At 40.6% G+C, this 24,143-nt stretch overlaps 1 protein-coding gene across 6 annotated transcripts in view; it reads right to left on the reverse strand.

Moving 5' to 3' along the window:
* Positions 1-24,143, reverse strand: part of ASPH (aspartate beta-hydroxylase) — a 251,987-nt gene that overhangs the window by 124,440 nt on the left and 103,404 nt on the right. For 4 of the 6 annotated variants that reach the window (XM_066266195.1, XM_066266192.1, XM_066266194.1 and 1 more), the window contains 2 exons: positions 22,597-22,641; positions 10,753-10,794 (listed from right to left, as the gene is read on the reverse strand). In XM_066266195.1, the coding sequence (XP_066122292.1) occupies positions 10,753-10,794; positions 22,597-22,641 (87 nt within the window). The remainder of the gene's footprint in view (positions 1-10,752; positions 10,795-22,596; positions 22,642-24,143) is intronic. The other 2 variants (XM_066266193.1, XM_066266201.1) reach the window with 1 other exon arrangement.

A 24,143-nucleotide genomic window follows, 5' to 3' on the forward strand; every position in this document is an offset into this window, starting at 1 on the left:
GAAACCTCTTGACCATACTCAGTAAAAATAGTAGTCAGTATCAAGTGCTTCCGAGTATGCCTAGATATTGGGTTTGTTAGAAAAACACTTCATATCAGTGATTAGAAATGAGTACAAAGAATTAAAGAAAAACATGGTGTTAAGGCATGAACAGATTTTGAATCTCAACAGTGAAAAAAAACACTATAAAATAATTGGAAATCTATTGCTGATAAGAACTGTAACTGGAATGAAAATTTTACTAGATGGGCTCAGGGCACATGTAAAATGGCAAGAGAAAATAATCACTGAAGTTGAAGATAGAGAAACAGAAATTATGCAATGCAAAGAAAAATGAAAAAAAAAGTTTCAGAAACCTGTGAAACATTCTTTTTTTTTTTTTTTTTTTTTTTTTTTTGTATTTTTCTGAAGCTGGAAATGGGGAGGCAGTCGGACAGACAACCCGGCATGCCCACCAGGGGGCAATGCTCTGCCCATCTGGGGAGTCGCTCTGTTGCAACCAGAGCCACTCTAGCGCCTGGGACAGAGGCCAAGGAGCCATCCCCAGCGCCCGGGCCATCTTTGCACCAATGGAGCCTTGGCTGCAGGAGGGGAAGAGAGAGACAGAGAGGAAGGAGAGGGGGAGGGGTGGAGAAGCAGATGGGCGCTTCTCCTGTGTGCCCTGGCTGGGAATCGAACCCGGGACTCCTGCATGCCAGGCCGATGCTCTACCACTGAGCCAACCAGCCAGGGCCTGTGGAACATTCTTATGCAGTCCACCAAGTAACTGGAGTGCCAGTAGTAATGAGAAAGAAAAAATTATTTGAAGAAATAATGAATAAAAAATATTTAATTCCCAAGACTTTTTGGTAAGGATTCAATGAGAACCTATATGAAACATAGTATACTGTAGACACTTAAAGTTCATTCATACTTTAACATTTCTGTTTATAAACTATCCATGCCCCCAATTTGCATCTCATATTATTACCATCAAATGAAGAGGCAAGTAAAGGAAAAGTGATTTATAACACTTTTTTCATATTATATATAACTATTTAGTCAGCCCCTACTATGTTATTGTTAAGTACCACTGGAGGGGTGTGATGATTAATTTTATATGTTGACTTGGCTAGGTCACAGCACCCAGATATTTGGTCAAACATATCTGGATGCTGTTGCGAAGGTATTTCTAGATGAGATTAACATTTGTATCCATAGACTCTGAATAAAGCAGATTATCCTGCATAGTGTAGGTGGGCCACATCCAATCAGTTAAAGTCCTAAAGAAAATGAGCCCCAAACTGCCTTTGGCTTCAGGCTGCAATATCACCTCTTCACTGGGTCTCCAGCCTGCCTGCCTACCCTGAGATTTTGAACTTGCCAGCCTATATAATCACACGAGCCAATTCTTTAAAATAAATCTCTGTGTTTCTGTCCCTTTCCATATCTCTCTTTCTACTTCCCTTTCTCTTTCTAGACACACACACACACGACATTGATTGTTTCTCTGAAGAACCTTGATTTATACCAGGAGTGTGGGTGGGAGTCATGGTTCCCACCCTTAAGAAGTATGTTGTTTAAAAATTAAGAGAAACCTCAAAATATGTGCTAAAAATCTATAAGTACAGGGTGTCTTGGGACACAAAGGAGAAGCACATCTTCTGGTCAAGCGATAGGGGTTCAGTCAGGGCAGGCTTCTTAGCAGAGGCAAGCTCTAAGCTTAGTTCTGAGGAACAGGGGTTTGCCAGGTAACTGTAAAGTGGGAGGCAGCAAAGGGCATTCTGAAGGGGGGCCAGCCACAGCAGGAGCCAGATCACAGGTGATTTACGTGCTTCACTAAGAAGTCTAGTTCTGCAGTTTTGCTCAAATATGTTATATATGGCTGTAAGAATCCCAGGAAAAACTTCATAGAAAAAAATGTTTTCATTAGTCTTGATTATTGCCCTTGCTGGTTCTTCCTCTATTTTCCTCATGATCAGAGAAAACCCAGAAGTATTCATTAGACATACTAGTTACACCACGCTGATTTACTGGCTGTAATATAGCCATCTCAGACTTCTCTGAATTACAAATGTGTTTTCTGTAAAGAAAAATTTACAGTGTTAAATGTGACTTGATTTTTAGTGCCATCTGGTGTTTTGTTAGGGCACTAATTATTCCTTTTTAAAGATACAAATACAAATACTAACCAGGAAATCTTTAAATGCTTTTCTTTTTTCTTTTTTTTTTTAAGATCTGGGTGTTTTTTGTTGTTGTTGTTGTTTTCCCTGGTTGGCAAACTGCAGCTCGTGAGCCACATGCGGCTCTTTGGCCCCTTGAGTGTGGCTCTTCCACAAAATACCATGTGTGGGCGCTACCTTGATAAGGAATGTACCTACCTATATAGTTTAAGTTTAAAAAATTTGGCTCTCAAAAGATATTTCAATCATTGTACTGTTGATATTTGGCTCTATTGACTAATGAATCTGCTGACCAGAGTTTTAGGTTAAAGGAGGAGAAATAGTGAGATGGACTCCCATATGTGCCCCAACCAGGACCCATCCAGCAACCCCCATCTGGGGCTTATCCTCGAGTACTGAGCTATCTTTAGTTCCTGAGGCTGACATGCTGGGATCAACCGAGCCATTCTTAGCGCCTGGGCCATGCTTGAATAGACTGAGCCACTGACTGCAGGAGGGGAAGAGGGAGAAAAGAAGGAGAGGGAGGGGGGGAAGAAGCAGATGGTAGCTTCTCTTGTGTGCCCTAACCAGTAATTGAACCTAGGATGTCCATATGTGCGGCTGATGTTCTATCTACTGAGCCATTGGCCAGAGCCTATTTTTTGTTGTTTGTTTGCTTTAATTTTTTAATTTATTGATTTAAGAGAGAGAAAGAAAGGGATAGAGAGAGACAGGAACATTAGCTGTTCCTGTATGTGCCCTGACTGAGGACCTAACCAGCAACCTCTTGTGCTTCAGGATGGTGCTCCAGTCAACCAAGCCATCAGGCCAGGGTTTTAAATGCCTTCTTAAAGACATTCACAAAATACACTGTTTAAGCATATCCCTAATTATAATGAATAATATAATGGAATATTAAATACTAATCTAGATCAAAGGAAAATTTCAGCAAAAGTCCCTGATCCAAGTGCAATTTTAATACACACGCACACACACACATGCCAAAACACAGGCATGCATATTCTGTTTCTCCTCATTCCATTAAGGCTCAAAAATCCTCCAATACCAACATTTGATATATATGAAGTTAGTAACATATGGCATACTTTTCTATTCAGTGAATTTGCTAAGCACACCTCTTAAGTAGCATAGAGCCATTTTAGACTGCTCTCTCTCATATCCACACCCTATCCATTAGCAGATCCTACTGACTTTACATGTGAGCACAGGCAGGTCTAACCACCATGGCCACCTCTTCCTCACACCCAGACCTCCCTGCCATCATCGCTCCCTGCACCACTACAATCATCTTCTAAATGGTCTCCATACTTCCAACCCTGCAGTCCTGGAGCCAGACCAGCTTTCTAAGACATAAGGCAGCTCACATTACACTCGGCTCAGAATCCCCTAGTGGCTTCCAGTTTCACTCAAGGTAATATATATATTGCTCACAAAAATTTTATCGCAAGCAATAAAATATCCCCTAATTTTTGTGAGCAGTATATAGAAAGCCTTTCTTCAAAGGCCTTCAAGAGTCAACCCTTGCAACCCTTGTGACCTTGCACATCCCTCACTCCTTGCACCCTCCTTACTCATCCTCACACATGCTACACACAACTAACCTTAGGGTCTATGAATGTGCTATTCCATCAGGAATTCTTCTCCCAAGTGGCCACACAGCCCATGCCCTCACAACTTCAAATGGCACTGTCTATGAGGCTTATCTATAGAGCAACATCTCCCTGTCCTCTTCTCCTGTTTTCCATTCTTCTCCAGTTACCACTGCCTAGTATTTTCTAATTTTCATATTCTGCCTATTAGGTTCTAATCATATATCTAAACACCACGGCGTACCCACACAAATATAACTGTCATGAGAACTGGGGCTTTGTTTTTATTGAACTGTTTTGGCCCCAGTGCCTAAAATGGAGCCTGGCACATAGTAGGTGCTCAATTTTACTGAGTAAATGAATGAATAAAAATAATTATTAGATTTCGACATCTAATGAACCATTTTTGTATAGCATTACTCTGTTAGTCACACTCATGTTTTATGGTTATGAAATGTGGACATGTGGGAAAAGATGACATCCAGTGGGGAGAAGTGGATATAGCAATTTTATCTAAAACAAATAGATACAAATAATCTGATTCAATGTAAGGGGCTGGCTCTCTACATGAGGGCCTGTTTTGGACTTGTGACTCTATAAAAGTAAATGTCATCTAATTCTCGAAAAGAAAGTGTTCATGTAATCACTCATTCTAAGTAAAAACAAAATCTTCCACTCTCCTATTTCCTCATCAATATACTTGAGGGAAGATAATACAAGTAGAAAATTAGGCAACTTAGTAATTCATGCTGAGACAAATGTATAATTATCACTAAAAATCTCCATTTGGGTAGTGGGAGGTAGAGGAAGGTAGAGGGGCGATAAAGGGTTAATACAGGCTACAGTACACAGATGATGTAATATGGAATTATACACCTGAACCTATATACTTTATTAACCAGTCACCCCAATAAATTCAGTAAAAAAGTCTCTATTTTCATATATTATAATCTGACTATTAAAACACAGTTTTTTAAAACTGAGGTATAATTGACAAAACACATACAATTTTTCACTACATATTCCAAAAATAAAAGTATTTCCCCTCCCCTCTTCCCAAAGCTGACAATTGGCTCAAATAGAATTTTCTTTTTTTTTTTTCTTTTTAAGCAAGAGGAGGAGAGATAGGGAGATGGTCTCTCACATGCGACCTGACCAGGATCCACCCAGGGGTACTGTCTGGCGCCAATGCTCGCACCAACTGAGCTATCCTCAGCACCTGAGGCTGATGCTCAAACCAGTTGAGGAACTGGCTGGAGGAGGGGAAGAGAGAGAAAAGGGCGAGCGGAAGGGGGAGAGAAGCAGATGGTGGTTTCTCACATGTGCCCTGACCAGGGATCAAACCTAGGATGTCCACACCCCAGGCCTATGCTCTATCCACTGTATAAACCAGCCAGGGCTTCAACTAGTAGTTTCAGCTGGCTTCAACTAGGATTTTCAGTGAATCCGTAGTAGCGTTTATTCTTGCATTTCACACTCAATAAAATATTTTACTTACAAACATCTTTTGGTTAGTGCTGACAGGAACTGCCAGTTTCACATGATGGAAAGTGATAAACCAATCAAGAGAGGCTCTGCACTGATTGTCTCCATGAAGAAATGGCCAAGGGAGCCCAACTGCACTCCACTGGAAATGCCCTTTAGAATGTGCCCCCTGCCCCGGATGATAAAGCTGCACAGAGCACGCTGGGCAGTGCAGAGGGAGGCGTGGCCCCTAGGACAGAATGAAGCCTCTTTGAAGAGTGAGCAGCAACATGGCTCACAAGGATGCTGTGAGCAGCAGTCTAGGATAGGGTCTGCATGTGTTCATCAAGTGCAATAAATGATGCCCACCATCCTCCCAGAGGCAAATCACTTAGTGTGTGAATGAGAAAGGCCCTAATTCGCAGACACTTGCATGGGCTGGGCATGGCATCCTAGTGCACAAAGTGAAATATCCAGGCTCCCAGCCATAGTCCCTGACTCCTTCTCTAACTGTACTGCACACAGTCTTGGCTTATTCGGGGTGCCCCACCTCAGAGCCTTCGCACAGTCTCTTCCCCTGTTCAGTGCTGCTAGCTGAGCATTCACAGCTGCCTTGATCGCATCACAACCTCTTCAGACACCTCCCCTTACTCACCCCCGCCTCCTCCCAGCACTCTCCTGCTCATTTCCTTCAGAGCACTATAACCAGTTCGGTTTGTGTGTGGCCAGACTCCCTAGCGAAATGTGAGCTCCGTGAAAGCAGGAACTTTGTCTGTCTTGCTCTCTCACCTGGGTCTGCTTGACCAGTACAGTGCCTGGCATGCAGTAGGCACGCAGTATTTAAGTGGATAAATATATCAGTATTCTTTTTCTGTGAATGATGAGAAGTTGATAGTTTTTAATAAATATATTCTGATGATCTATCAAGCTTTTTAGCATAGAAGGGTACCATTCTTCTAAAATACGGTGGTAGAGTCTATCTTGTTAACAAAGCCATAAAATATGCTACACTTAAGATTGCAAATAGCTTCTTCCTCTCCATATTTGAAATTTCCTTCTTCCTTAGACCAGAACCCTGAATTTTAACTTTAACAAAATTCTGTCAGTTAAACGTAGTTCTTCTACAAAGCCTACTCCTTACTCCTCCTTCCTTCCTATTGTCTGAATGTGGCTGTAAGGGCCGGTGCTTGAATGACTCTTTCGGAACATGAGGTTATGAACTGGGAATGACAGAATGGCAAGAGAGGAGCTGGGTCCCCGATGAGCCACTAACTGGTCATCGGTTATTTATATGGGTAAGAAATAAACTCCTGTCCTGTATAAAATTTAAACTTTAAGAAAGTAGTCCCTAGGCCCTGGCCAGTCAGCTCAGTAGTAGACAATCAGCTCGGCATGAGGAAGTCCCAGGTTCGATTCCTGGTCAGGGCACACAGAAGCAAGCATCTGCTTCTCCATCCCCCCTCCCCTTTTCATTCTCTCTTCCCCTCTGGCAGTCATGACTTGAATGGTTCGAGCAAGTTGGTCCCAGGCACTGAGGATGGCACCATGGCCTCACCTCAGTTGCTAAAATAGCTTGGTTGCTGAGCAAGGAAGCAGTAGCCCCAGATGGGCAGAGCTTCGCCTGGTAGAGAGCTTACCAAGTGGAGCCCAGTTGGGGCGCATATGGGAGTCTGTCTCTCTGCCTTCCTGCCTCTCACTTAATAAAAATAAAATAAAAATAAAAGTGTATGTAACTGAATTGAACTATAATGGGAATGTGAGTATTGACTGTAGGGAAGGCCTGAATCTGACCTGTAACTCAACTCCAGAAGACATGATGGGGAGAAGGGTAAAAACAGGGACTCTTAAAGAAAAACAAGATATTTTTGGAAGTGTTTATTCCCTAACCAAGGTAGGACAGGAAACAAGAAGAGAGGATGAGAGGATTTGTTTTATGTCCTTTCTGTTATCCTCTGGGATGGTGTCTTAGCCACAGAGTGAGACTTGGGAAAACGTCCCAAAGAGTAGCCTTGGTCTACAGGGGTGGTTTTTGCCTGGAAGCCACGTAAGGAAATGTTTATTGGCCCAAGGCAAACTGAGTGACATGGGTCATATTAATGTTTTTTGTAAAGCTACATTTCTTTTCTTTTTTTAATTTAGTAAGAAGAGGGGAGGCAGACACAGACTCCCACATGCGCCCCAACTGAGATCCACCAGGCAAGCCGACTAGGGGGTGATGCTCTGCCCACCTGGGGCCCTTTCTCCATTGCAACCTGAGCCATTCTTTAACGCTTGGGTTGGAGGCCATGGAGCCATAGTCAGCATCTGGGGCCAATTCGCTCTAATCGAGTCATGACTGCAAGAAGAGAAGAGAGGAAAAGAGAGAGAGAAAAACAAGAGGGGGAAGGGTGAAGAAGCAGATGGGCGCTTCTCCTGTGTGCCCTGACAGGAAATCAAACCCAGGACATCCACATGCCGGGCCAACACTCAACCACTGAGCCTACCGGCCAGGGCCATAGAGCTACAATTATTCAATTTAAAAAACTATCTTTTATTCTCAAATGGTATCTTTTTGGGTTAAAATGCCTTTGCTTTTATAAATAATTATGACAGTACACATGGTCTTTAAAGTCTTGTTTTAACAAAATTTAAAAATTGGCATAGCTATCTATGTTAGATCCCCAAAGCAACCAATTTAATTACTAATAAAAAGCTGCCCCAAGTCCAAATCTTTAGATTAAGAATAGTTGCCAAATGAGGTTAGGATGAGAGCAGCAGATTGCATTTATTATTTACAGATATTAGTTTTATTTTATCCTCCTGCAATAAAGTATACCATAGGAGGCATACAAATCATTATCTTCAATTCTGGACAAAGACACTGAAGGTTAAAGTGTTTTTAAGTACAGGTTTTCTTCTCCTTGTTAGTTCTGTGCTCCAAAGAGCACAAGTATTGATATAATGATTTCATGTGATCCCTGAGCTTGGATGCATTAAATCACAGAAGAGGCGACATCATCACTCTGTGTTCTTCAGGGATGATGCACAGTCTTCTCCCCCAGTGTCACTGAAGGTTTTGGTTTCCCACAGATTTCCCAGAGTCTTGGGTCCCCCACAGACTTCATACTAAGAGTACTAGCTGGGTCTGGTTTTCATTCTTACAGTTTGTGTATTATAGAGCCTTTATTGCCTGTTCATATTAATTCTCAGTAATTAAAAAATGCTAGAAATTCATTTCACAAATATTTACCGAGTGTCTACAATATGCCAGGCACAGGGAACGCGGCAGTGAGCAGAACAGAAACAGCTGTGTTTTCATGGAAACTTGATTCCAGTGGGCAGTTCAAAAACTAAACACTAAAGAACGAAACTACCAAATACAATCACATGGTGGTAACTGCCAGGTGGGCACCTGGGGCAAAATAGTCAGCCTGGGTGGGAGCAGGGGCCAGTGCAAAGGCCCCGAGTCCCGTGTGTGCTGGCAGGGAAGCCAGCGTCGCCGGCATGGAGTCAACAAAGGAGAGTCACAGGACATGAGGCTGGGGAGGAAACCACAGGAAAGGAAGACAGGCAGACAGTGTGAGGCCTTGTAAACCACTGCAAAGAACTTTGTTCGTACTCTGAGGAAGAGAAGAGGATGCCGGAGACATCTGAGCCGCACTGTGCAGCTTAGGTTTCAAAAGCACCACTGTGACTACCGTACTCGGAAAATTAGAGACCAAGGTGGATGCACAAAGACCAGTTAGGAGGCAACTGAAATAATCTGGACAAGAAAGCGGTGGTGGCTGAACCTGGGTGATGCTGGGTGAAGGTGGCAGGAAGTAGTTGGATTCCAGGTATGTTCCGGAGAGAGCTGACAGGGTTTCCTGGTGGAAAGTCAAGATTCACGGGAGGATCGGGTTGGAGGAAGTCAGGAGTTCAGTTTTACACATAAGTTTGCAGTGATGATTAGACATCCAATTGAGGTCATCAGGTAGCATCACGTAGACAGGTGGACAGACCAGTCTAGAGTTCAGGAAAGAGACCTAAGCTGCAGGCAAATGTGACAATCTCTGTCATACTGAGATATTTAAAGCCATGAGATTAAATGAGAGCAAGAGAGTGTGTGAACAGAAACTCTCCGGTCTGAGTCCCGGGGCACTCCAGTGTGTGGTGGTCGGAGAGATGAGGAGAATTCAACCAAAGAGGCTGAGAAAAGGCCAGAGAACGTGGTAGCCAGCAGGGCAAGTGAAGGAGGAGTTCTGCAGCAGCAGAAGTGATGAGTTCTAGCAAAAGCTGCTGAGACCCTCCTCCTTGCCAGGCTTTTTTCTCCTGGTGCTCTGCTCTACCTACCAGAATGCGTCAGCAATACACCGGGAGACTGGGAGGTAAGGCAGTGTGGACGGCTTGTGGATGGTGATTAGCTAAATCCCAGTCATATGTCTACGAAAGTCAACCATTGCCAACAGTTGAGAAGAAAAAGCAGCAACAAGCCATTTAGACATGCACCCTTAAGTACTAGAAGGAAGAGAAAGCTGAGAACATGATTCATGCACAGAAAGTATGGGTACAAGATGTCTGCTTTTAAGTCATAACTTCTAAAATTTTATCTCTATGTAACTTCGATAAAAAATTAAAAACAACCTGTCAGAAAAAAAAAAAGAGTGAGCTAAATGCCTTGCTCCTAGCCTAAGGGCTACAAAATTATGGCCAGAGGCCAACAACTCCTGATGCTCATTAAATATTATTTGCATACTGAACACATTTGATCTTACACATTATGTGTCCTGTGTCTTTTCAATGTAGACACTGCTTTCATCACTACAAATGAAAGAGATTCCTGAAATTGTAAAAAATATTAATTAACTTGAGGATTTGATCATTCCATTGATACTAAAACACAACCACTATGGTATGATTATCCATATAATTTTTTAACTTTAAAAATAGCTCCTCACTCTATGTTTTGGAGTCTTCATGGGAATTGAATTAAAATTGTACTGAGTTATCGACTGTATTAGAATGCCTTTGTAACAAACTGGAAGGCAGAGATGATCCTTTCAATGAAGATACAACTTTGCTTTCCAACAATTTGAAGGTGCTTGAAAAAGTTAAAGCAGTCTAGTAATCCTTGGACCTCTATACCTGGCACAGATGCAAATGTAAGTGACAAATAATGTTTAACGTCTTCTAAGTGCTTTGTCTGTGCTAGACAGTGCTTTAAGCAATTTATATGTATTTTCTCTTAATTACTATGGTGAAAATAGATTTCTGAAGTTGGTAATTTTATTATTCCTATATTACAGAAGAGGAAACTGAGGAACAGAAGTCACATCATTCTCAAGGACACAGATAGAGTGAACAGCAAAACTAGGATTAGAAGCCAGACAATCTCACTCCAGAGCCTTAGCGCTACATGTTTAGGTAACATATTAATAAATGTTTGTTGATGAGATCATTGAAAGATAAACCCAGTGGCAATTCATTTTAGCTAGTGATAAAAAATAAAATCATCGTGCTGCTTATGGACGGTATGACTTTTTCAGATGTGTATTTGAAAGGCTGTTTGATAATCTCACCTTTTTCTTTTTGTTCTGAACCATCAGTTTTCCTATTTGTTTCTGAAAAGTAAAGACAAAACAAAATAAGTACGGTGAAAGTCACCATTCCATATCTTAAAATATAGAACCATATTTAAATGTATTTAAACTGGTATAATTAAAATATATCTCTCTGGGCAAACAATTCAATTTTCCTAAGTCCTGAATTCTGTACAACTTGTTATAAAATACTAAGAATAGACTCATTTGAATTACTTATAGGAGACATGAGGCAGTAACTAGGTATCAGGTGCCAGGCTATACATGTTTTCCGTTAATAAGAGAGCTGGTGTGAGTTAGCACCACCACCTCTCAGCCCATCTATGAGTACAAAGGCAATATAAGGTAGGAAGAAGCCCTCATCAGGCTTATTCATTATTTTGTCTTCTAAAAACATACTACTACTGAATCATAGGCACCACGTGCTTTCAAGGAATGCAGTATGTCTTCCTACTGAGACACTGGTCTCATTCCTCTAAGGACTTCACATATAGGAGGTGAGCCATTGCAGGGCCTGCATGGGGCCCAGGTGTGCTGTAGCTCACCTGCTGAGGAGCTGCGATGGGCCTGAGAGCCCACTGGTGTCCGTCTTTCACTAGTTAATCAAAGTTAGTATCTGTCCCAGAAATGAGGTGACCAAGCACAGTGAAACCCACCAAGAACATTCATCTCACAGGGAAGACAAGAGCATGTGACAACTCTGTTTATAATAAAACTTCCACATTTATAACCTCACATCTGGTTATTAATACAGATTAGGGTAGTGAATTTTCAAGACAGACAGTTGATTATAGTCCCAGTAGGTATCTATCTAGTTCCAGGGTATTTCTAGGAACATGCGTGTATGCATATGTGAGCGGGGACGGGCAATCTAAGAGACATAAAAATCACGGGCACCGTCCTTTCCCCGCAGTAGATGCGAGACAGTGTGGGTGCGGTCCAGCGAGGGAACCGGGAAACAATCACGGCTCTCTCAAGGTTTCTGGTCCCCAGGTCCCCACATTCAGTCATATAAAACAGTTCACTTTGTGGAGGAGAGAATTAAATACAATACAGGTTTCTGATGCAAGAAAGAGATTTTCATAGGACAAGCATTTTTCTCCTTCAAGACCTTATGGGAGAGGAAGGGAACCAACTTCAAAAGCTCGTGTTAGGCTTAGTTAGCACTAAGCACATCTCATTCCTCTCATGTCCAGGTCTCTCTCTCTCTGTGCGTGGGAGGAAGCAGAGGCTGAGAAAGCAGAGTGCCCTGTCGTCAAGGTCAGTGGTGTACATCACTTCAAAGTGTATAATCTTCCACTTGCCCTTCTCTAGCTTTCTTGAAAGAGAAACATAGTACTAGACAAGTGCAGGTCTTGCTTTTCGCAGTGTGGGTTTTATAAATTTGACAGCTATACAGTTTTCATCGGTGCTGCAAGGAGGTATCCAGGACATTAGAAAAAAAGAAAAAGGATTCTCGATCTTATTAACTATAATGTCCTTGTCATAGGCATCAGGGATACGGGATTGAAGAAAAGTATCAAAAATTTCAAGGAACTCTTTCGAGTGGGATGCACAACGCCAACACCTCCCATCAGCCTGCACCCGGTGCCCACGTGCTCACTGGACACGAAAATGGGCTCTGGCTGGCAGCACTGCAGCTTCTCTGCCACTCAGGTCCCGATGTGCACGCAGAAATAACCGTCTGCCAGGAACTCAACCCTCTGCACAAAGCACTTAGCAGAGTAAGTGCATTCAGTGAAAGTGAGTCTAATCACCCTGAGCTTCAAGTTTTATTTTCTGTTTCCTGTGTGCACGTTGGAGGAGAAAACACGTTCTAGAAGCCTAGAAGCTCACCTTTGCTCACAGTATGGTGGTCATGGAGGAATAGGAAGGTGTAGGGGAAATACCAAAATTCCTAGGATTGAACAAAAACCTACAATGGATGGATACAGGGGATATTTCATTGTAAAGCTGCTTCCTGGGAATGTAGCATAATAGTAAATGTTAACAAAAGAAATAAACATTACCTATTAGAAATAGATAAGAGGGGGGGCAGAAGGTACTCCTTTGTGATTGTAGTCATAAAACATTCCCTGGCCCTGGCCAGTCGGCCTGGCATGCGGAAGTCCCGGGTTCGATTCCCAGCCAGGGCACACAGGAGAAGTGCCCATCTGCTTCTCCACCCCTCCCCCTCTTCTTCCTCTCTGTCTCTCTCTTCCCCTCCCGCAGCCAAGGCTCCATTGGAGCAAAGATGGCCTGGGCGCTGGGGATGGCTCCATGGCCTCTGCCTCAGGCACTAGAGTGGCTCTGGTCGCAACAGAGCGACGCCCCCAAATGGGCAGAGCATCGCCCCCTGGTGGGCGTGCCAGGTGGATCCCGGTCGGGCGCATACAGGAGTCTGTCTGACTGCCTTCCCATTTCCAGCTTCAGAAAAATACAAAAAAAAAAAAACCACCCAAAAAACAAAACAAACAAAAAACATTCCCTAATAGTCTAAAATCTAGGACATATAAAATTAACCGATATTATTATGTAGCAAATAAAAATAATATACTTCAGAATAATGACAATATAGAGAATTCTTCTGCATTTTATTGCACACAAATAACATTAAACAGAAGGCATTTACTTTATTTTAAGAAATCCATGGATGTTGCCCCTCTTGGCATACATTTGTAAAGACAAGGCTCATTAATTCAGATATTTGGAATTAAAAAATATTTGAAGTTAACTACAGCATAAGGAATCTTCAATTCCCAGAGTTCTAGAGATGATAGAAAAATTCAGTAGAATTTTTTTTTAATTTATCTTCTGTCACTCCTAAGTGTCCCTAAAAAAATATGGCTTTATAAAAGGTAGTGTTCTATAATTCACAATATGAATTAAGAGCTTTATTGGGTTTTGAGTAGCAGCTTTGTATTACCCATATCACAGGTTTAGAATATTATTGCTTTTCTTACTAACTTATTATTTAAGATTTCACTACACATTGGGTCAGCATGCATAACTAACTACATTATAATTATGATCTGTAATGACAAAAATATAAAATCTCTTTGATTTTAACCCTATAAGCAGGAAAACAAGTCACCTCATCTTAAATCAATGTTAACATAATGAAGAGCTACCCCTGGCACAACCACTTCCACAGCTTTTTACAGAACTCATGGACCTTTCCAAAGGATACTATAGCTACCTTCCTTTCTAATGGATGAATATTTCATCACAGGGACCATTTCTGAGCCACAAATAAACCCCATTAAAAATAGAAGAAACTTCAGTGTAGAAAGGCAAGGCTCGTCCGCTGTGCACCAGCAGCTGGCATCCGGCTCGGGGAGCCTGGATGAGCTCCCGCACATCCTGAACGAGCCCCACTGGAGGCAGAACAGAGGTCCTGAGTAAGAGCCCTGTGCTGTCCATAGTACCGTGAGGACATTCCCTATGTAGCCAAATGCAGAACAATCTTTAAATTGCACACCAGGAATTTATATAGCTTTTCTAAAATTTAAGCAAATATTGACTGGTCAGCTTATTATATGATGAATACAAGATGCCAAAAAGCATTTTTGCAGGATATTGTAGGTGACTGCTTTGCTCTAGGCATGAACAATGAATTCATTTCCCCCTCAGCTTGAAAAATAAATTAACTATAATAATTTAAAACTTTCACTGAAATATAAACCTTTTTCTATATAACAAGCTAAAAGCTACAGGAACCTCAAATTTTGAGTTTTACCCTGAAAACCTGAAGCTAATATAGATTTTTTTTTTGAAGGATTATCAGTGCAGATATATACAACTCAAATCTTCACAGTGACTAATGATCTCTCCTAGCGTTTTTAAGAATGCTGAGGCAAGGCGGTCCTAACGGTTTTTAAATCCCGTTGAACGCAGTTCGCACATCAGTCCAACATAGTTAGTATTAATTCCTAATAATATATATCAAAACCCTGCCAAGACAATTGCTGCTGCATCATCAATATAATTATTAAGTGTTACCTGAAAAATACACATTAATACAAATAAGACTAAAAGCTGTGTCACAAAAGAAAGAAAAGAAATGCAATGGAGTCACTAATGCTATCAAAAAAGGACAAGCAGGAATGCCATGTTACATGTAACTTGTTTCTAAAAAAAAAAATACACTAAAACGCCAGTAGACTATGATTCATTCAAAACATCTTTAGTGTTCACGCCCAAAGATCTTGATCTGCTCAGTAATTACTTCACAAGATCTATCACAGCCATCTTTTGGAGCATATGGTTAGGCTGGTCCTCCTGTGGTAGTGGGGGCAGTCTTTCTGAAGCTTTAAGTATCTGCAAAAATAAGGGGAAATCTAAATTAAAGGACCAACTAGACATAGACTGAAACTGCGTCATTTTCATTTGAGCTTTAAAAACCCACCAACAGAAGTAAATGTTTTTTTTACTTTTGTCTGCATTATTTTTATTTATTTATTTATTTATTTATTTTTAAGGGCAACTTGATAACAGAATGAGGAACTACCTAGAGAATCCTGGCATAACTTCCAAAACAGTTGATGAAAATCTGAGGCTCTTTAGAGTATCTGAGAATTACAACTGAATTTAAGAATTTCAATCTTTTGAGAAATATAGTAATTCTTTCTCCCACCCTTGTTTCCATTGTGTTAAAGACAATAATAGAGGGAAAAAATCTAGTGCGGTGTCTGAAAAACAAATATAGGAAGGATTTTCAAGGAGCAACTGGATGCTGTAAGTTGCAGTTAAAATATTACTTTAATAATTTTAAGTCAATTTTTAATGTAATTGACAATATAAATGGTCAGTAAAAAAAGCATACAAATTTTTTTATTTTTCCCTTAAAGAACTAAAATACATTCCTGTCCAACTTGTTCCAAATACTTTCTTTCTCATTCCAAATTTTAGGATAGAATTTTTGACTCTCACAGCATTAAATCTGTGTTACAATTAGATGGAAAATGAGCTTGCTATTGCACATAAAGGCCCAGCCACTTTCTAAAGCTGGGTTTCCTTCCTTCCTCTCTCCTTCCCTCTTTCCTTCCTTCCCTGCTCCCTTCCCTCTTCCCTTCACTTCCTCCCTCCCTCCCTCCCTCCCTCCCTTCTTTTCTTTCTTCCTTTTCTCTGTCCTCCCTCCCACCATTTTTATCTCTCCTTCCATCCATTTATCTATCTACATGGTATGAGTATGTGTTTGTGTCTGTAATTAGAAATTTTTGTCTAAGCAAAATTATTTGGGGCTAATGTGAAGTAAGTAGAAATACTATATACTCTTTTATATACCGATGAAATGAGTGCTTGTGTTCACCAAAAGACATGTGCAAGAATATTCACAGCAGCTTCCTTCAGAATAGCCAAAAACGATAGCCATCAATGTAGAATAAATTTTTTTAAACTATAGTGTATTTATAGTAATTAGCAATGAATAAAACCAAATTATTTTAAATCGCTAAGTGGATGAAATTCAAAGACAGGATGTCGAGCAATTGAAACTGGTCACATTTTATATATAAAATAACTTTACTGTGTGTGTATGAATTTACTTATGGCTCTATTTAATAATTAAATCCAAAAGTAAGCAAACCAATCTATAATGGTACAGATGAGAACAGCAGCTACTTGTAGCGGGTTACTGAAAGGGGGAAGAGAGAGATTTCTGGGGTACCAGAGCATCCTGAGTAGTGGGTGCAAGATTGCATAACCTAGTCTTAGAATGATCAGGAAAGACAAAGTAACCACCAATTAAATACTGGGTAGGCCCTGGCCGGTTGGCTCAGTGGTAGAGCGTCGGCCTGGCGTGCGGGGGACCCGGGTTTGATTCCCGGCCAGGGCACATAGGAGAAGCGCCCATTTGCTTCTCCACCCCCACCCCCTCCTTCCTCTCTGTTTCTCTCTTCCCCTCCCGCAGTCAAGGCTCCATTGGAGCAAAGATGGCCCAGGCGCTGGGGATGGCTCCTTGGCCTCTGCCCCAGGCGCTAGAGTGGCTCTGGTTGCGGCAGAGTGGCTCTGGTTGCGGCAGAGTGACGCCCCGGAGGGGCAGAGCGTCGCCCCCTGGTGGGCAGAGCGTCACCCCTGGTGGGCGTGCCGGGTGGATCCCGGTCGGGCGCATGCGGGAGTCTGTCTGACTGTCTCTCCCCGTTTCCAGCTTCAGGAAAATACAAAAAAAAAAAAAAAGAAGAAAAAAAAATACTGGGTACAAGGACGTTTATATGTATACAAGTTCATCACATTGTGTGCTCCATATTTGTGTACTTCTCTGTTTGTAAATTATACCTCAGTAGAACAAGTTTTAAAAATGAGTTTGACTTTAGGTTCTCTTAAAATATATCAATTCCTGTGAGAGGAATAAGCATTTCTTTAACCTATGCAATCAAAAATACCTTGAGACTATGGGAAGTTGTTCAAATGATAATAATGAATACTGATTGATGAAAAAGGAAATAAACTAAATGTTCAGTTAAAATTTTAAACAACTTAAAAATATGCTCCTAAATATTTAAAGATGACTGCACTGAGACGTGGTCCGCTGAGCTGCAAACACACATTTCCTAATCATGCCAGACATCTCCCTACTACTGTTTCCTCCCGCCTTCTGTATTTCCCCTGAGGTTCCATTGTGCATCCATTCAAGTCAGAAACACCGGGCGCATTCCTCCACTTTTACCCCTCAATCAGCCCCTCTCTCATCAAATTGTTTCCCACTCTGATTTCTACACAATCAAATCCACCTTCTTCATTGCTTCTACCACAGTTCAGGCTCCCTCCATTTCTAGGCTAATGCATCTGCTGCCTTCTCTACCTCCTTTCAAATCTGAATTTGATCTTGTGATTCTTCTGCTTGGAACTTTTCAGTGGCTTCCGGCCACTTTTAGACCCAGCTTCAAATTTTATTTATTTTATTTTTTGTGTGTTTTTCTGAAGTGAGAAGCAAGGAGGCAGAGAGACAGACTCCCGCATGTGCCCGACCACAATCCACCTGGCAAGCCCACTAGTGGGCGATGCTCTGCCCATCTGCTGCATTGCTCTGTTGCAACAGGAGCTATTCTAGTGCCTGAAGTGGAGGCCATGGAGCCATCCTCAGTGCCCAGGCCAACTTTGCTCCAGTGGAGCCTTGGCTGCAGGAGGGGAAGAGAGAGATAAAGAGAAAGAAGAGGGGGGAAGGGTGGAACAGTAGATGGGTGCCTCTCCTGTGTGCCCTGACCAGGAATCAAACCCAGGACATCCCCACACTGGGCCGACGCTCTACCACTGAGCCAGCCAGCCAGTGCCCCAGCTTCAAATTTTAAACATCATCTATGAAATGCTCCAAGAAGTGATGCTTCCCTGGCTTTCCCAGCTTTGTCTTCCTGCACCTTAGGTGGTGCACCATCTTGGTCTTTGTTCTGCAGGTAGTTCGTCCTTGCTCCCCACCTGCCAGCTCCTGTCACTTTTATCAGCACCTCAAATCTCAGCGTTAGTACTGAGAAGCCTTCCTCACCACCTCACCCCAAAAAGCTGGGTTAGTTCTCCCTCCTTCTATGTGCTGCCCCATGACCCACTCCAAGAAGTTAATGACATCATACTGGTTGTTTTAGTCAGTTGTATGCCCACAGGACTATGAACACTACGAGGCAGGGAATATAGTGCTGATCATTTACAGCCCAGTACAGAACCTATACCATAGGAGTTGCTCAATTTGTGTTTTTTAAATAAATGAATGATCAAACCGATAACAATAATATGCATATTAGGCACTTTTTATAAATGCTAAGGCCTGTCTGGCTGCCATCCTAAAGCTGGTCATGAGCCTCACTGATCAACGTTAGAAAATGCTGGCTGCCAGGAGAGGTGTGAGTAACAGCTCTGGACCACACACTCACATGAACCATCAGCACTGCTGAGAGCTCCACAGTGGGGTGAGTCACAAATGGAGCAGGTGGGATGAGCCTTTTCCATTCTCAGAGGCAGTAGCAGCGGGACCACCCAGAAACACTGATGCTCACATAGCTCCATGTGAATAACATGGTTACAATCACAAAATGTAAGATTAACTATATTTTCTGCCACTGAATGACAGAAAAGTCTTGATGAAACCAAGTTAGCCAAATCATCTTAAGGTATGATCTGGCAGAAAATTTTACTCTGATAAATTTCCTAAGTGAATCCTTCGCAAATCCTTCAATTTATGCTACATAGGTTTATGCTGTCATATTGCTAGAAATATGCTGTATGATTTCAAGTAAAAATATAGGTTTGAGGAGAAAGGTAAAAATCCACTAAAGAAACAGGGATTCCAAAATCAATTCTTTAAAACTCTAGTATTCAAAAGAATTGATTACTAACATTAGAATGATCAATTCTTAGAATTCACCTTCTACATCCTTGCCAGCAAAGCATTTATACATTTACAAATTAAACAAAAGGGAGCAAAATTTAACCTATTGGACAACTTGCTTTTCCATAATGAATCATAATTAATCTACAACATTTCTGAGTCCTAACTGATATAATAATATGTATTAAAAGAAAAATGTCACAATATATCTTTAATTTTACCGGACCAAAACAGCTCTCAAAACTCATCAGCTCCTGCCTGACCTGTGGTGGCGCAGTGGATAAAGCGTCAACCTGGAAATGCTCAGGTCACCGGTTCGAAACCCTGGGCTTGCCTGGTCAAGGCACATATGGGAGTTGATGCTTCCAGCTCCTCCCCCCTGTCTCTCTCTCTCCTCTCTCTCTCTCTCTCTCTCTCTCTGTCTCTCTCTCCCCTCTCTAAAATGAATAAAAAAAATAAGAAAAAATTAAAAAACAAAACAAAACAAAAAAAACTCATCAGCTCCTACACCTTCATTTATGTAAAATCCTCTGAAAGTGTTAACCTTGGAGCCAGAATGCAAGGATAGATCTCAGTTCTTCCACTCAGCAGCTCTGTGACCACAGGCAGAGTACCCTGCCTTGCTATGCATAAATATTCTCATCTGTAAAATGGTGATAACAGCATGTCTACCGCCTGGGCTACTGGAAATATTAAATGAGTATTAATTCATGTAATGTGCTTAGAAGAGCACCTGGAGGATGCTTCGTAAATGTTAGTATTCATCATCCCCTCGTGTATGGCTGGATACAATGATAAATCAGATACTTCCTGCTTCATGAAAGTATCACACCAATAAATGTATTATTATGGACTTAATAAGCATTAATAAGACTGCATAACCTAGTCTTAGAAAGATCAGGGAAGGCAAAGTAATTATCCGTTAAATTCTGACGGCCAGGAAAAAGTGAACTAACATCCAACATTTTTCAGAGATCCTCAATTCAAGGTTTCCACTGAGTAAAAGAACTTTAAAACTGAAAAGCAGAGAGGTGACAGGCCCTACAATTAGTGTGCCATAGTTTCTGTAATCACATACATAATTAAACACTACGACAAAAGCAGTCAGTCAATTGCACAAAAAGATCATGAACACAGATTTATGACTATTACTATTTTATAAGATTGAATAATAAAAAATTGTAATAAAAAGAGTGAGAAGATAACAGAAATAAGCAAAGCAAGTACAATCATTATAACCATTGCTAACTCTCAGCCTCACATTCTCTCTGGTCAAGGTCAAACTACAACTGTGCAGTGGGTCAATCAATTTTATGACACCAAATTGGCTTCTCTTGATCCACCTTAAAGATCAGGCTAATTAATTACTGAACAATAACAACCATATCCACCACTTACTGACAGCTTACTATGTGTCAGGAAGTATGCATATTAATTAAATCTTACGTGCTGTGGTAGTTAAATATCTTATCTGAAAATCACCGTAGTCCAGCACACCCCAACCATTATTTTATAAATACTTATGGAACAATTTCTTTAAAAGAATGGATAGTGATCAAAAGGCAAATTCAATAACCTGCTCTGCCTTTGCAAGCTACAACAAGGCACCCTGCGAGCCATAACTCAACAATCAAGTAAACTATAAAAGTAGGACAGAAATATCAACCTTCTTTGCTCTGTGCAACTTTCCTGAACATCAAATATATATATGCCCAGTAGTCATCATGTAAAAGATCAATTTCTCCATGGATATCTATCTCATTCATATTATAACTAGAAAGCCCGGCGGTCATACGAAATGACTGCTGTTCTAGATATTATAAATTGTAATTAAAATGATTTGTGCAAAGGTGTCTGCTAATTCAAACTGAATTACCCAGGGCAGGCGGCGAGGACGCCCCTTTGCTTAGTGCCCCACGGGGTTTCCCCCTTCTACTTGCTTAATTGCTTAAAGTAGAGTGCAATGAAGGAAACCACTGGCGGTACATTTCTTAAGAGCCACCGCTAGCTCAATAAATAAATGAAGGTGATTTAAATAATAAAATGTTAATTCACATGTCAAAGATCTCTTTGTATACAACACTTCTTTTGTAGATCTTTCCATCATTTTTAAGCTTGCCTTGCAGAGGACCATCAATTATTTTTAATTTTACGTCCATTCTTTCACGAACTCTTGAACAGGCAACATAAAGTTGACCGTGTCCAAATGCAGGCTCAGGTAAAAAAAATGTCAACACGCTTAAGAGTTTGGCCCTGAGACTTATTGATGGTCATAGCAAAGGCAAGTTTTACAGGAAATTGTCTACGTCTCAATTGAAACGGCAACCCTGTTTGAGATGGAGCCAAATAAATTCTTGAATGACATGTATTTTACCTTTAGAGGAGCCAGTCAAAGACTTAGCTATTATGACATTATTTTTCAATTGGAGAACCTCTAGTGTTGCACCATTGCAAAGACCCCTTCTGGTGTTAAGATTTCTTAACAGCATAATAATTGCTCCAATCTTTAACCTCAATTTGTGAGGTGGCATGCCAGAAGGCAGGACTATTTGAATGCCGTGGCAACTTCACCCCATTGGCTAGTACAGTTATGCAAGCAACCAATAAGCTATCGGCGACAAACAGACACTTAAACCACATATAATAAAGATGCTAACAACTCAGTTCTCTTAAGCATCTCTATGTATCACAAATTGTACACAGTATGACAACTACCAAAACCTGAAATACCCCATCATTAAGTAAGCAAAGAGGAGCTGAAATATAACTGGAAATATTCTTTGATTACAAAGTGTATTTTTTTTCCTTGAAATTTAGCATTCAATAAAGTTTGGCAGGAACAATTATGTCTATCAAAATCAATAGTAATGCACATCACTGCTACAAAATTCACATTAAACATAATGTAAAAAATATGAGTAAAGACTGAATGAATAAATGACACAAAAGAAAAAAATGGAAATAAAACACAGAAACAAGAAGAAATTCACTTGAAAAAGAACTACTGGAAAATCCTCCCTTAATGAAACATCTCTTCCCACTATGAGGACGGGAGGTTTGTATGTTCATTTCTGATTGCCCTGCTGTCATAGGCACTAGTGATGCTCTCAAGGAGGCTGGGAACGGGGAGTGATGTCTCCAATGTGTGTACTATTCCACTTTCATTTTAAAGCAATTCTAATTCCATGTCTCCATCAAATAGCCTGGCAGCCAAAAAAAAAGAGGAAAAAGTAAAATAAAAATCCAACTTCTACTACTACTGCTGTGTTTAATGGCAAAAATCACATAAGCACTTTTATCATTAATACTCCTCAAATTCTTGCTCAAATTCTGATGTGTGTTTTCCATTACTTTGGCTCACCTGATCAAACCCAGAAATTTTCTTTTTAAGTTTAGGTATAATTAATCCTTCTCTCTCACAACTTTTACTCTTCATAGATTTATTTCATTCAGCTAGTGTGAATATCAACAGCATATTTTAAAGTAAACAAAAAAGGAAGCAGCAATACATTTAAAAGACTTCATACCTGGTGGGACTTCCTGGTGATCCTCTGTTGGGGGCTCATGTACTTCTAAAATAAACAGAAAAGTTACAATCCGTTACGTATTGCTGACCAGTGTTTGAAATATAGATTGCTGGTATTTAAATTACAGTGATTATTTTTACAGACTTTTCTGGTATTAAATTTCAGTCATTAAAAAAACACTGAGTTCGGCTCTGGCCAGTGGCTCAGTGGATAGAGTGTTGGCCCAGCTTGTGGATGTCCCGGGTTCAATTCCTGGTCAGGGCACACAGAAGAAACAATCACCTGCTTCTTCCCCCCTCTCTCTCTCCTTTCTCTCTCTCTTCCCCTCTCACAGCCAATGGCTCAATTGGTTCCAGTGTAGTCCCGGGTGCTGAGGATAGCTCCTTTGGAGCACATAAGCCTCAGGCACTAAAAATAGCTCCCTTGATTCAAGCATTGGTCCAAGTTGGGGTTGCCAAGTAGATCTGGGTCAGGGCACATGCAAGAGTCTGCCTCACTATCTCCCTTCCTCTACCTTAAAAAAATTGGGCTTCTATAGCTATAAACTTTGCAAAATGATGTATATTTTTAAGTGTCTGTACAACAGCCTTTACAATCTTATCTACCTAACTAACTAAGCTCAAAACTCACTGCCAGGCAAAGGAGATATGAATTAAAACACAGGTTCACACCACAATTTTGCATCAGATTTGATAGGAAAACTGAGGAAGCATATTTAAAACATGTTTCTTCTTGAAAAAATGCTTAACTCATAACCTTAATATTAATGTGAATGAAACAAATGAAATCAAGTTGAAATAGAATATTAAAAATAAATCACTATATTTAATAAAGTTTTTTGAAAAATATTATTCAAGAAAACATATTCAAGATTAGCCAAACTATGGCTATGAATTTTTAACATCTTATAATTGTCCCTGGCTGCTTCAACCTTTTACAACTAAAGCACATAGATCTCACCACCCTGTTGTATAATGGTATACTGATCTAAATTCACTCTATAAAAGTACATCCTATGTTACTATCTTCATAGCGAACAGCCATGTGACAGTACGTTCATCTAGAGATAATATCAGAGAACTTTTCCTTTTGCTCCTTCAGGTCTGTAATATGCTTTGGACAAAAGGCAGAATTTCTAATAGCATTTTCTAAAACTCAAAATTCTTATGCAGCTATTTTAATCATTTTTCTTCTGGCATTAATTAGCTTCTAATGATAAGAATGATACATGCTTAAAATAGAAGGTTTAGAAAGAGTTTACATAGAAGTAAAAAAGAAACAGAAAAGAAATCCCACGTATTCCCACTGACAACCATTCTGGAATATCACCATCAATGTTCACTAGTTTTGTGTATGTGTCTAGCTTGTTAATGGCTTGCCTATTTTATTTTTTTCTTAATCACTTGGAAACATAGTAGCACTTTATCAACTTTACCAGTATTTTTTCTCAGAATTTCTTTTGCTTATGTCATTTTTAGATATATTTGAAAATACCACATATATCATAATGTTTCACTCACTGTAATTTCCATCACTAAGAAAGCCTT

Source organism: Saccopteryx bilineata, chromosome 3 (assembly GCF_036850765.1).
Source record: "Saccopteryx bilineata isolate mSacBil1 chromosome 3, mSacBil1_pri_phased_curated, whole genome shotgun sequence".
NCBI classification, from domain to species: domain Eukaryota; kingdom Metazoa; phylum Chordata; class Mammalia; order Chiroptera; family Emballonuridae; genus Saccopteryx; species Saccopteryx bilineata.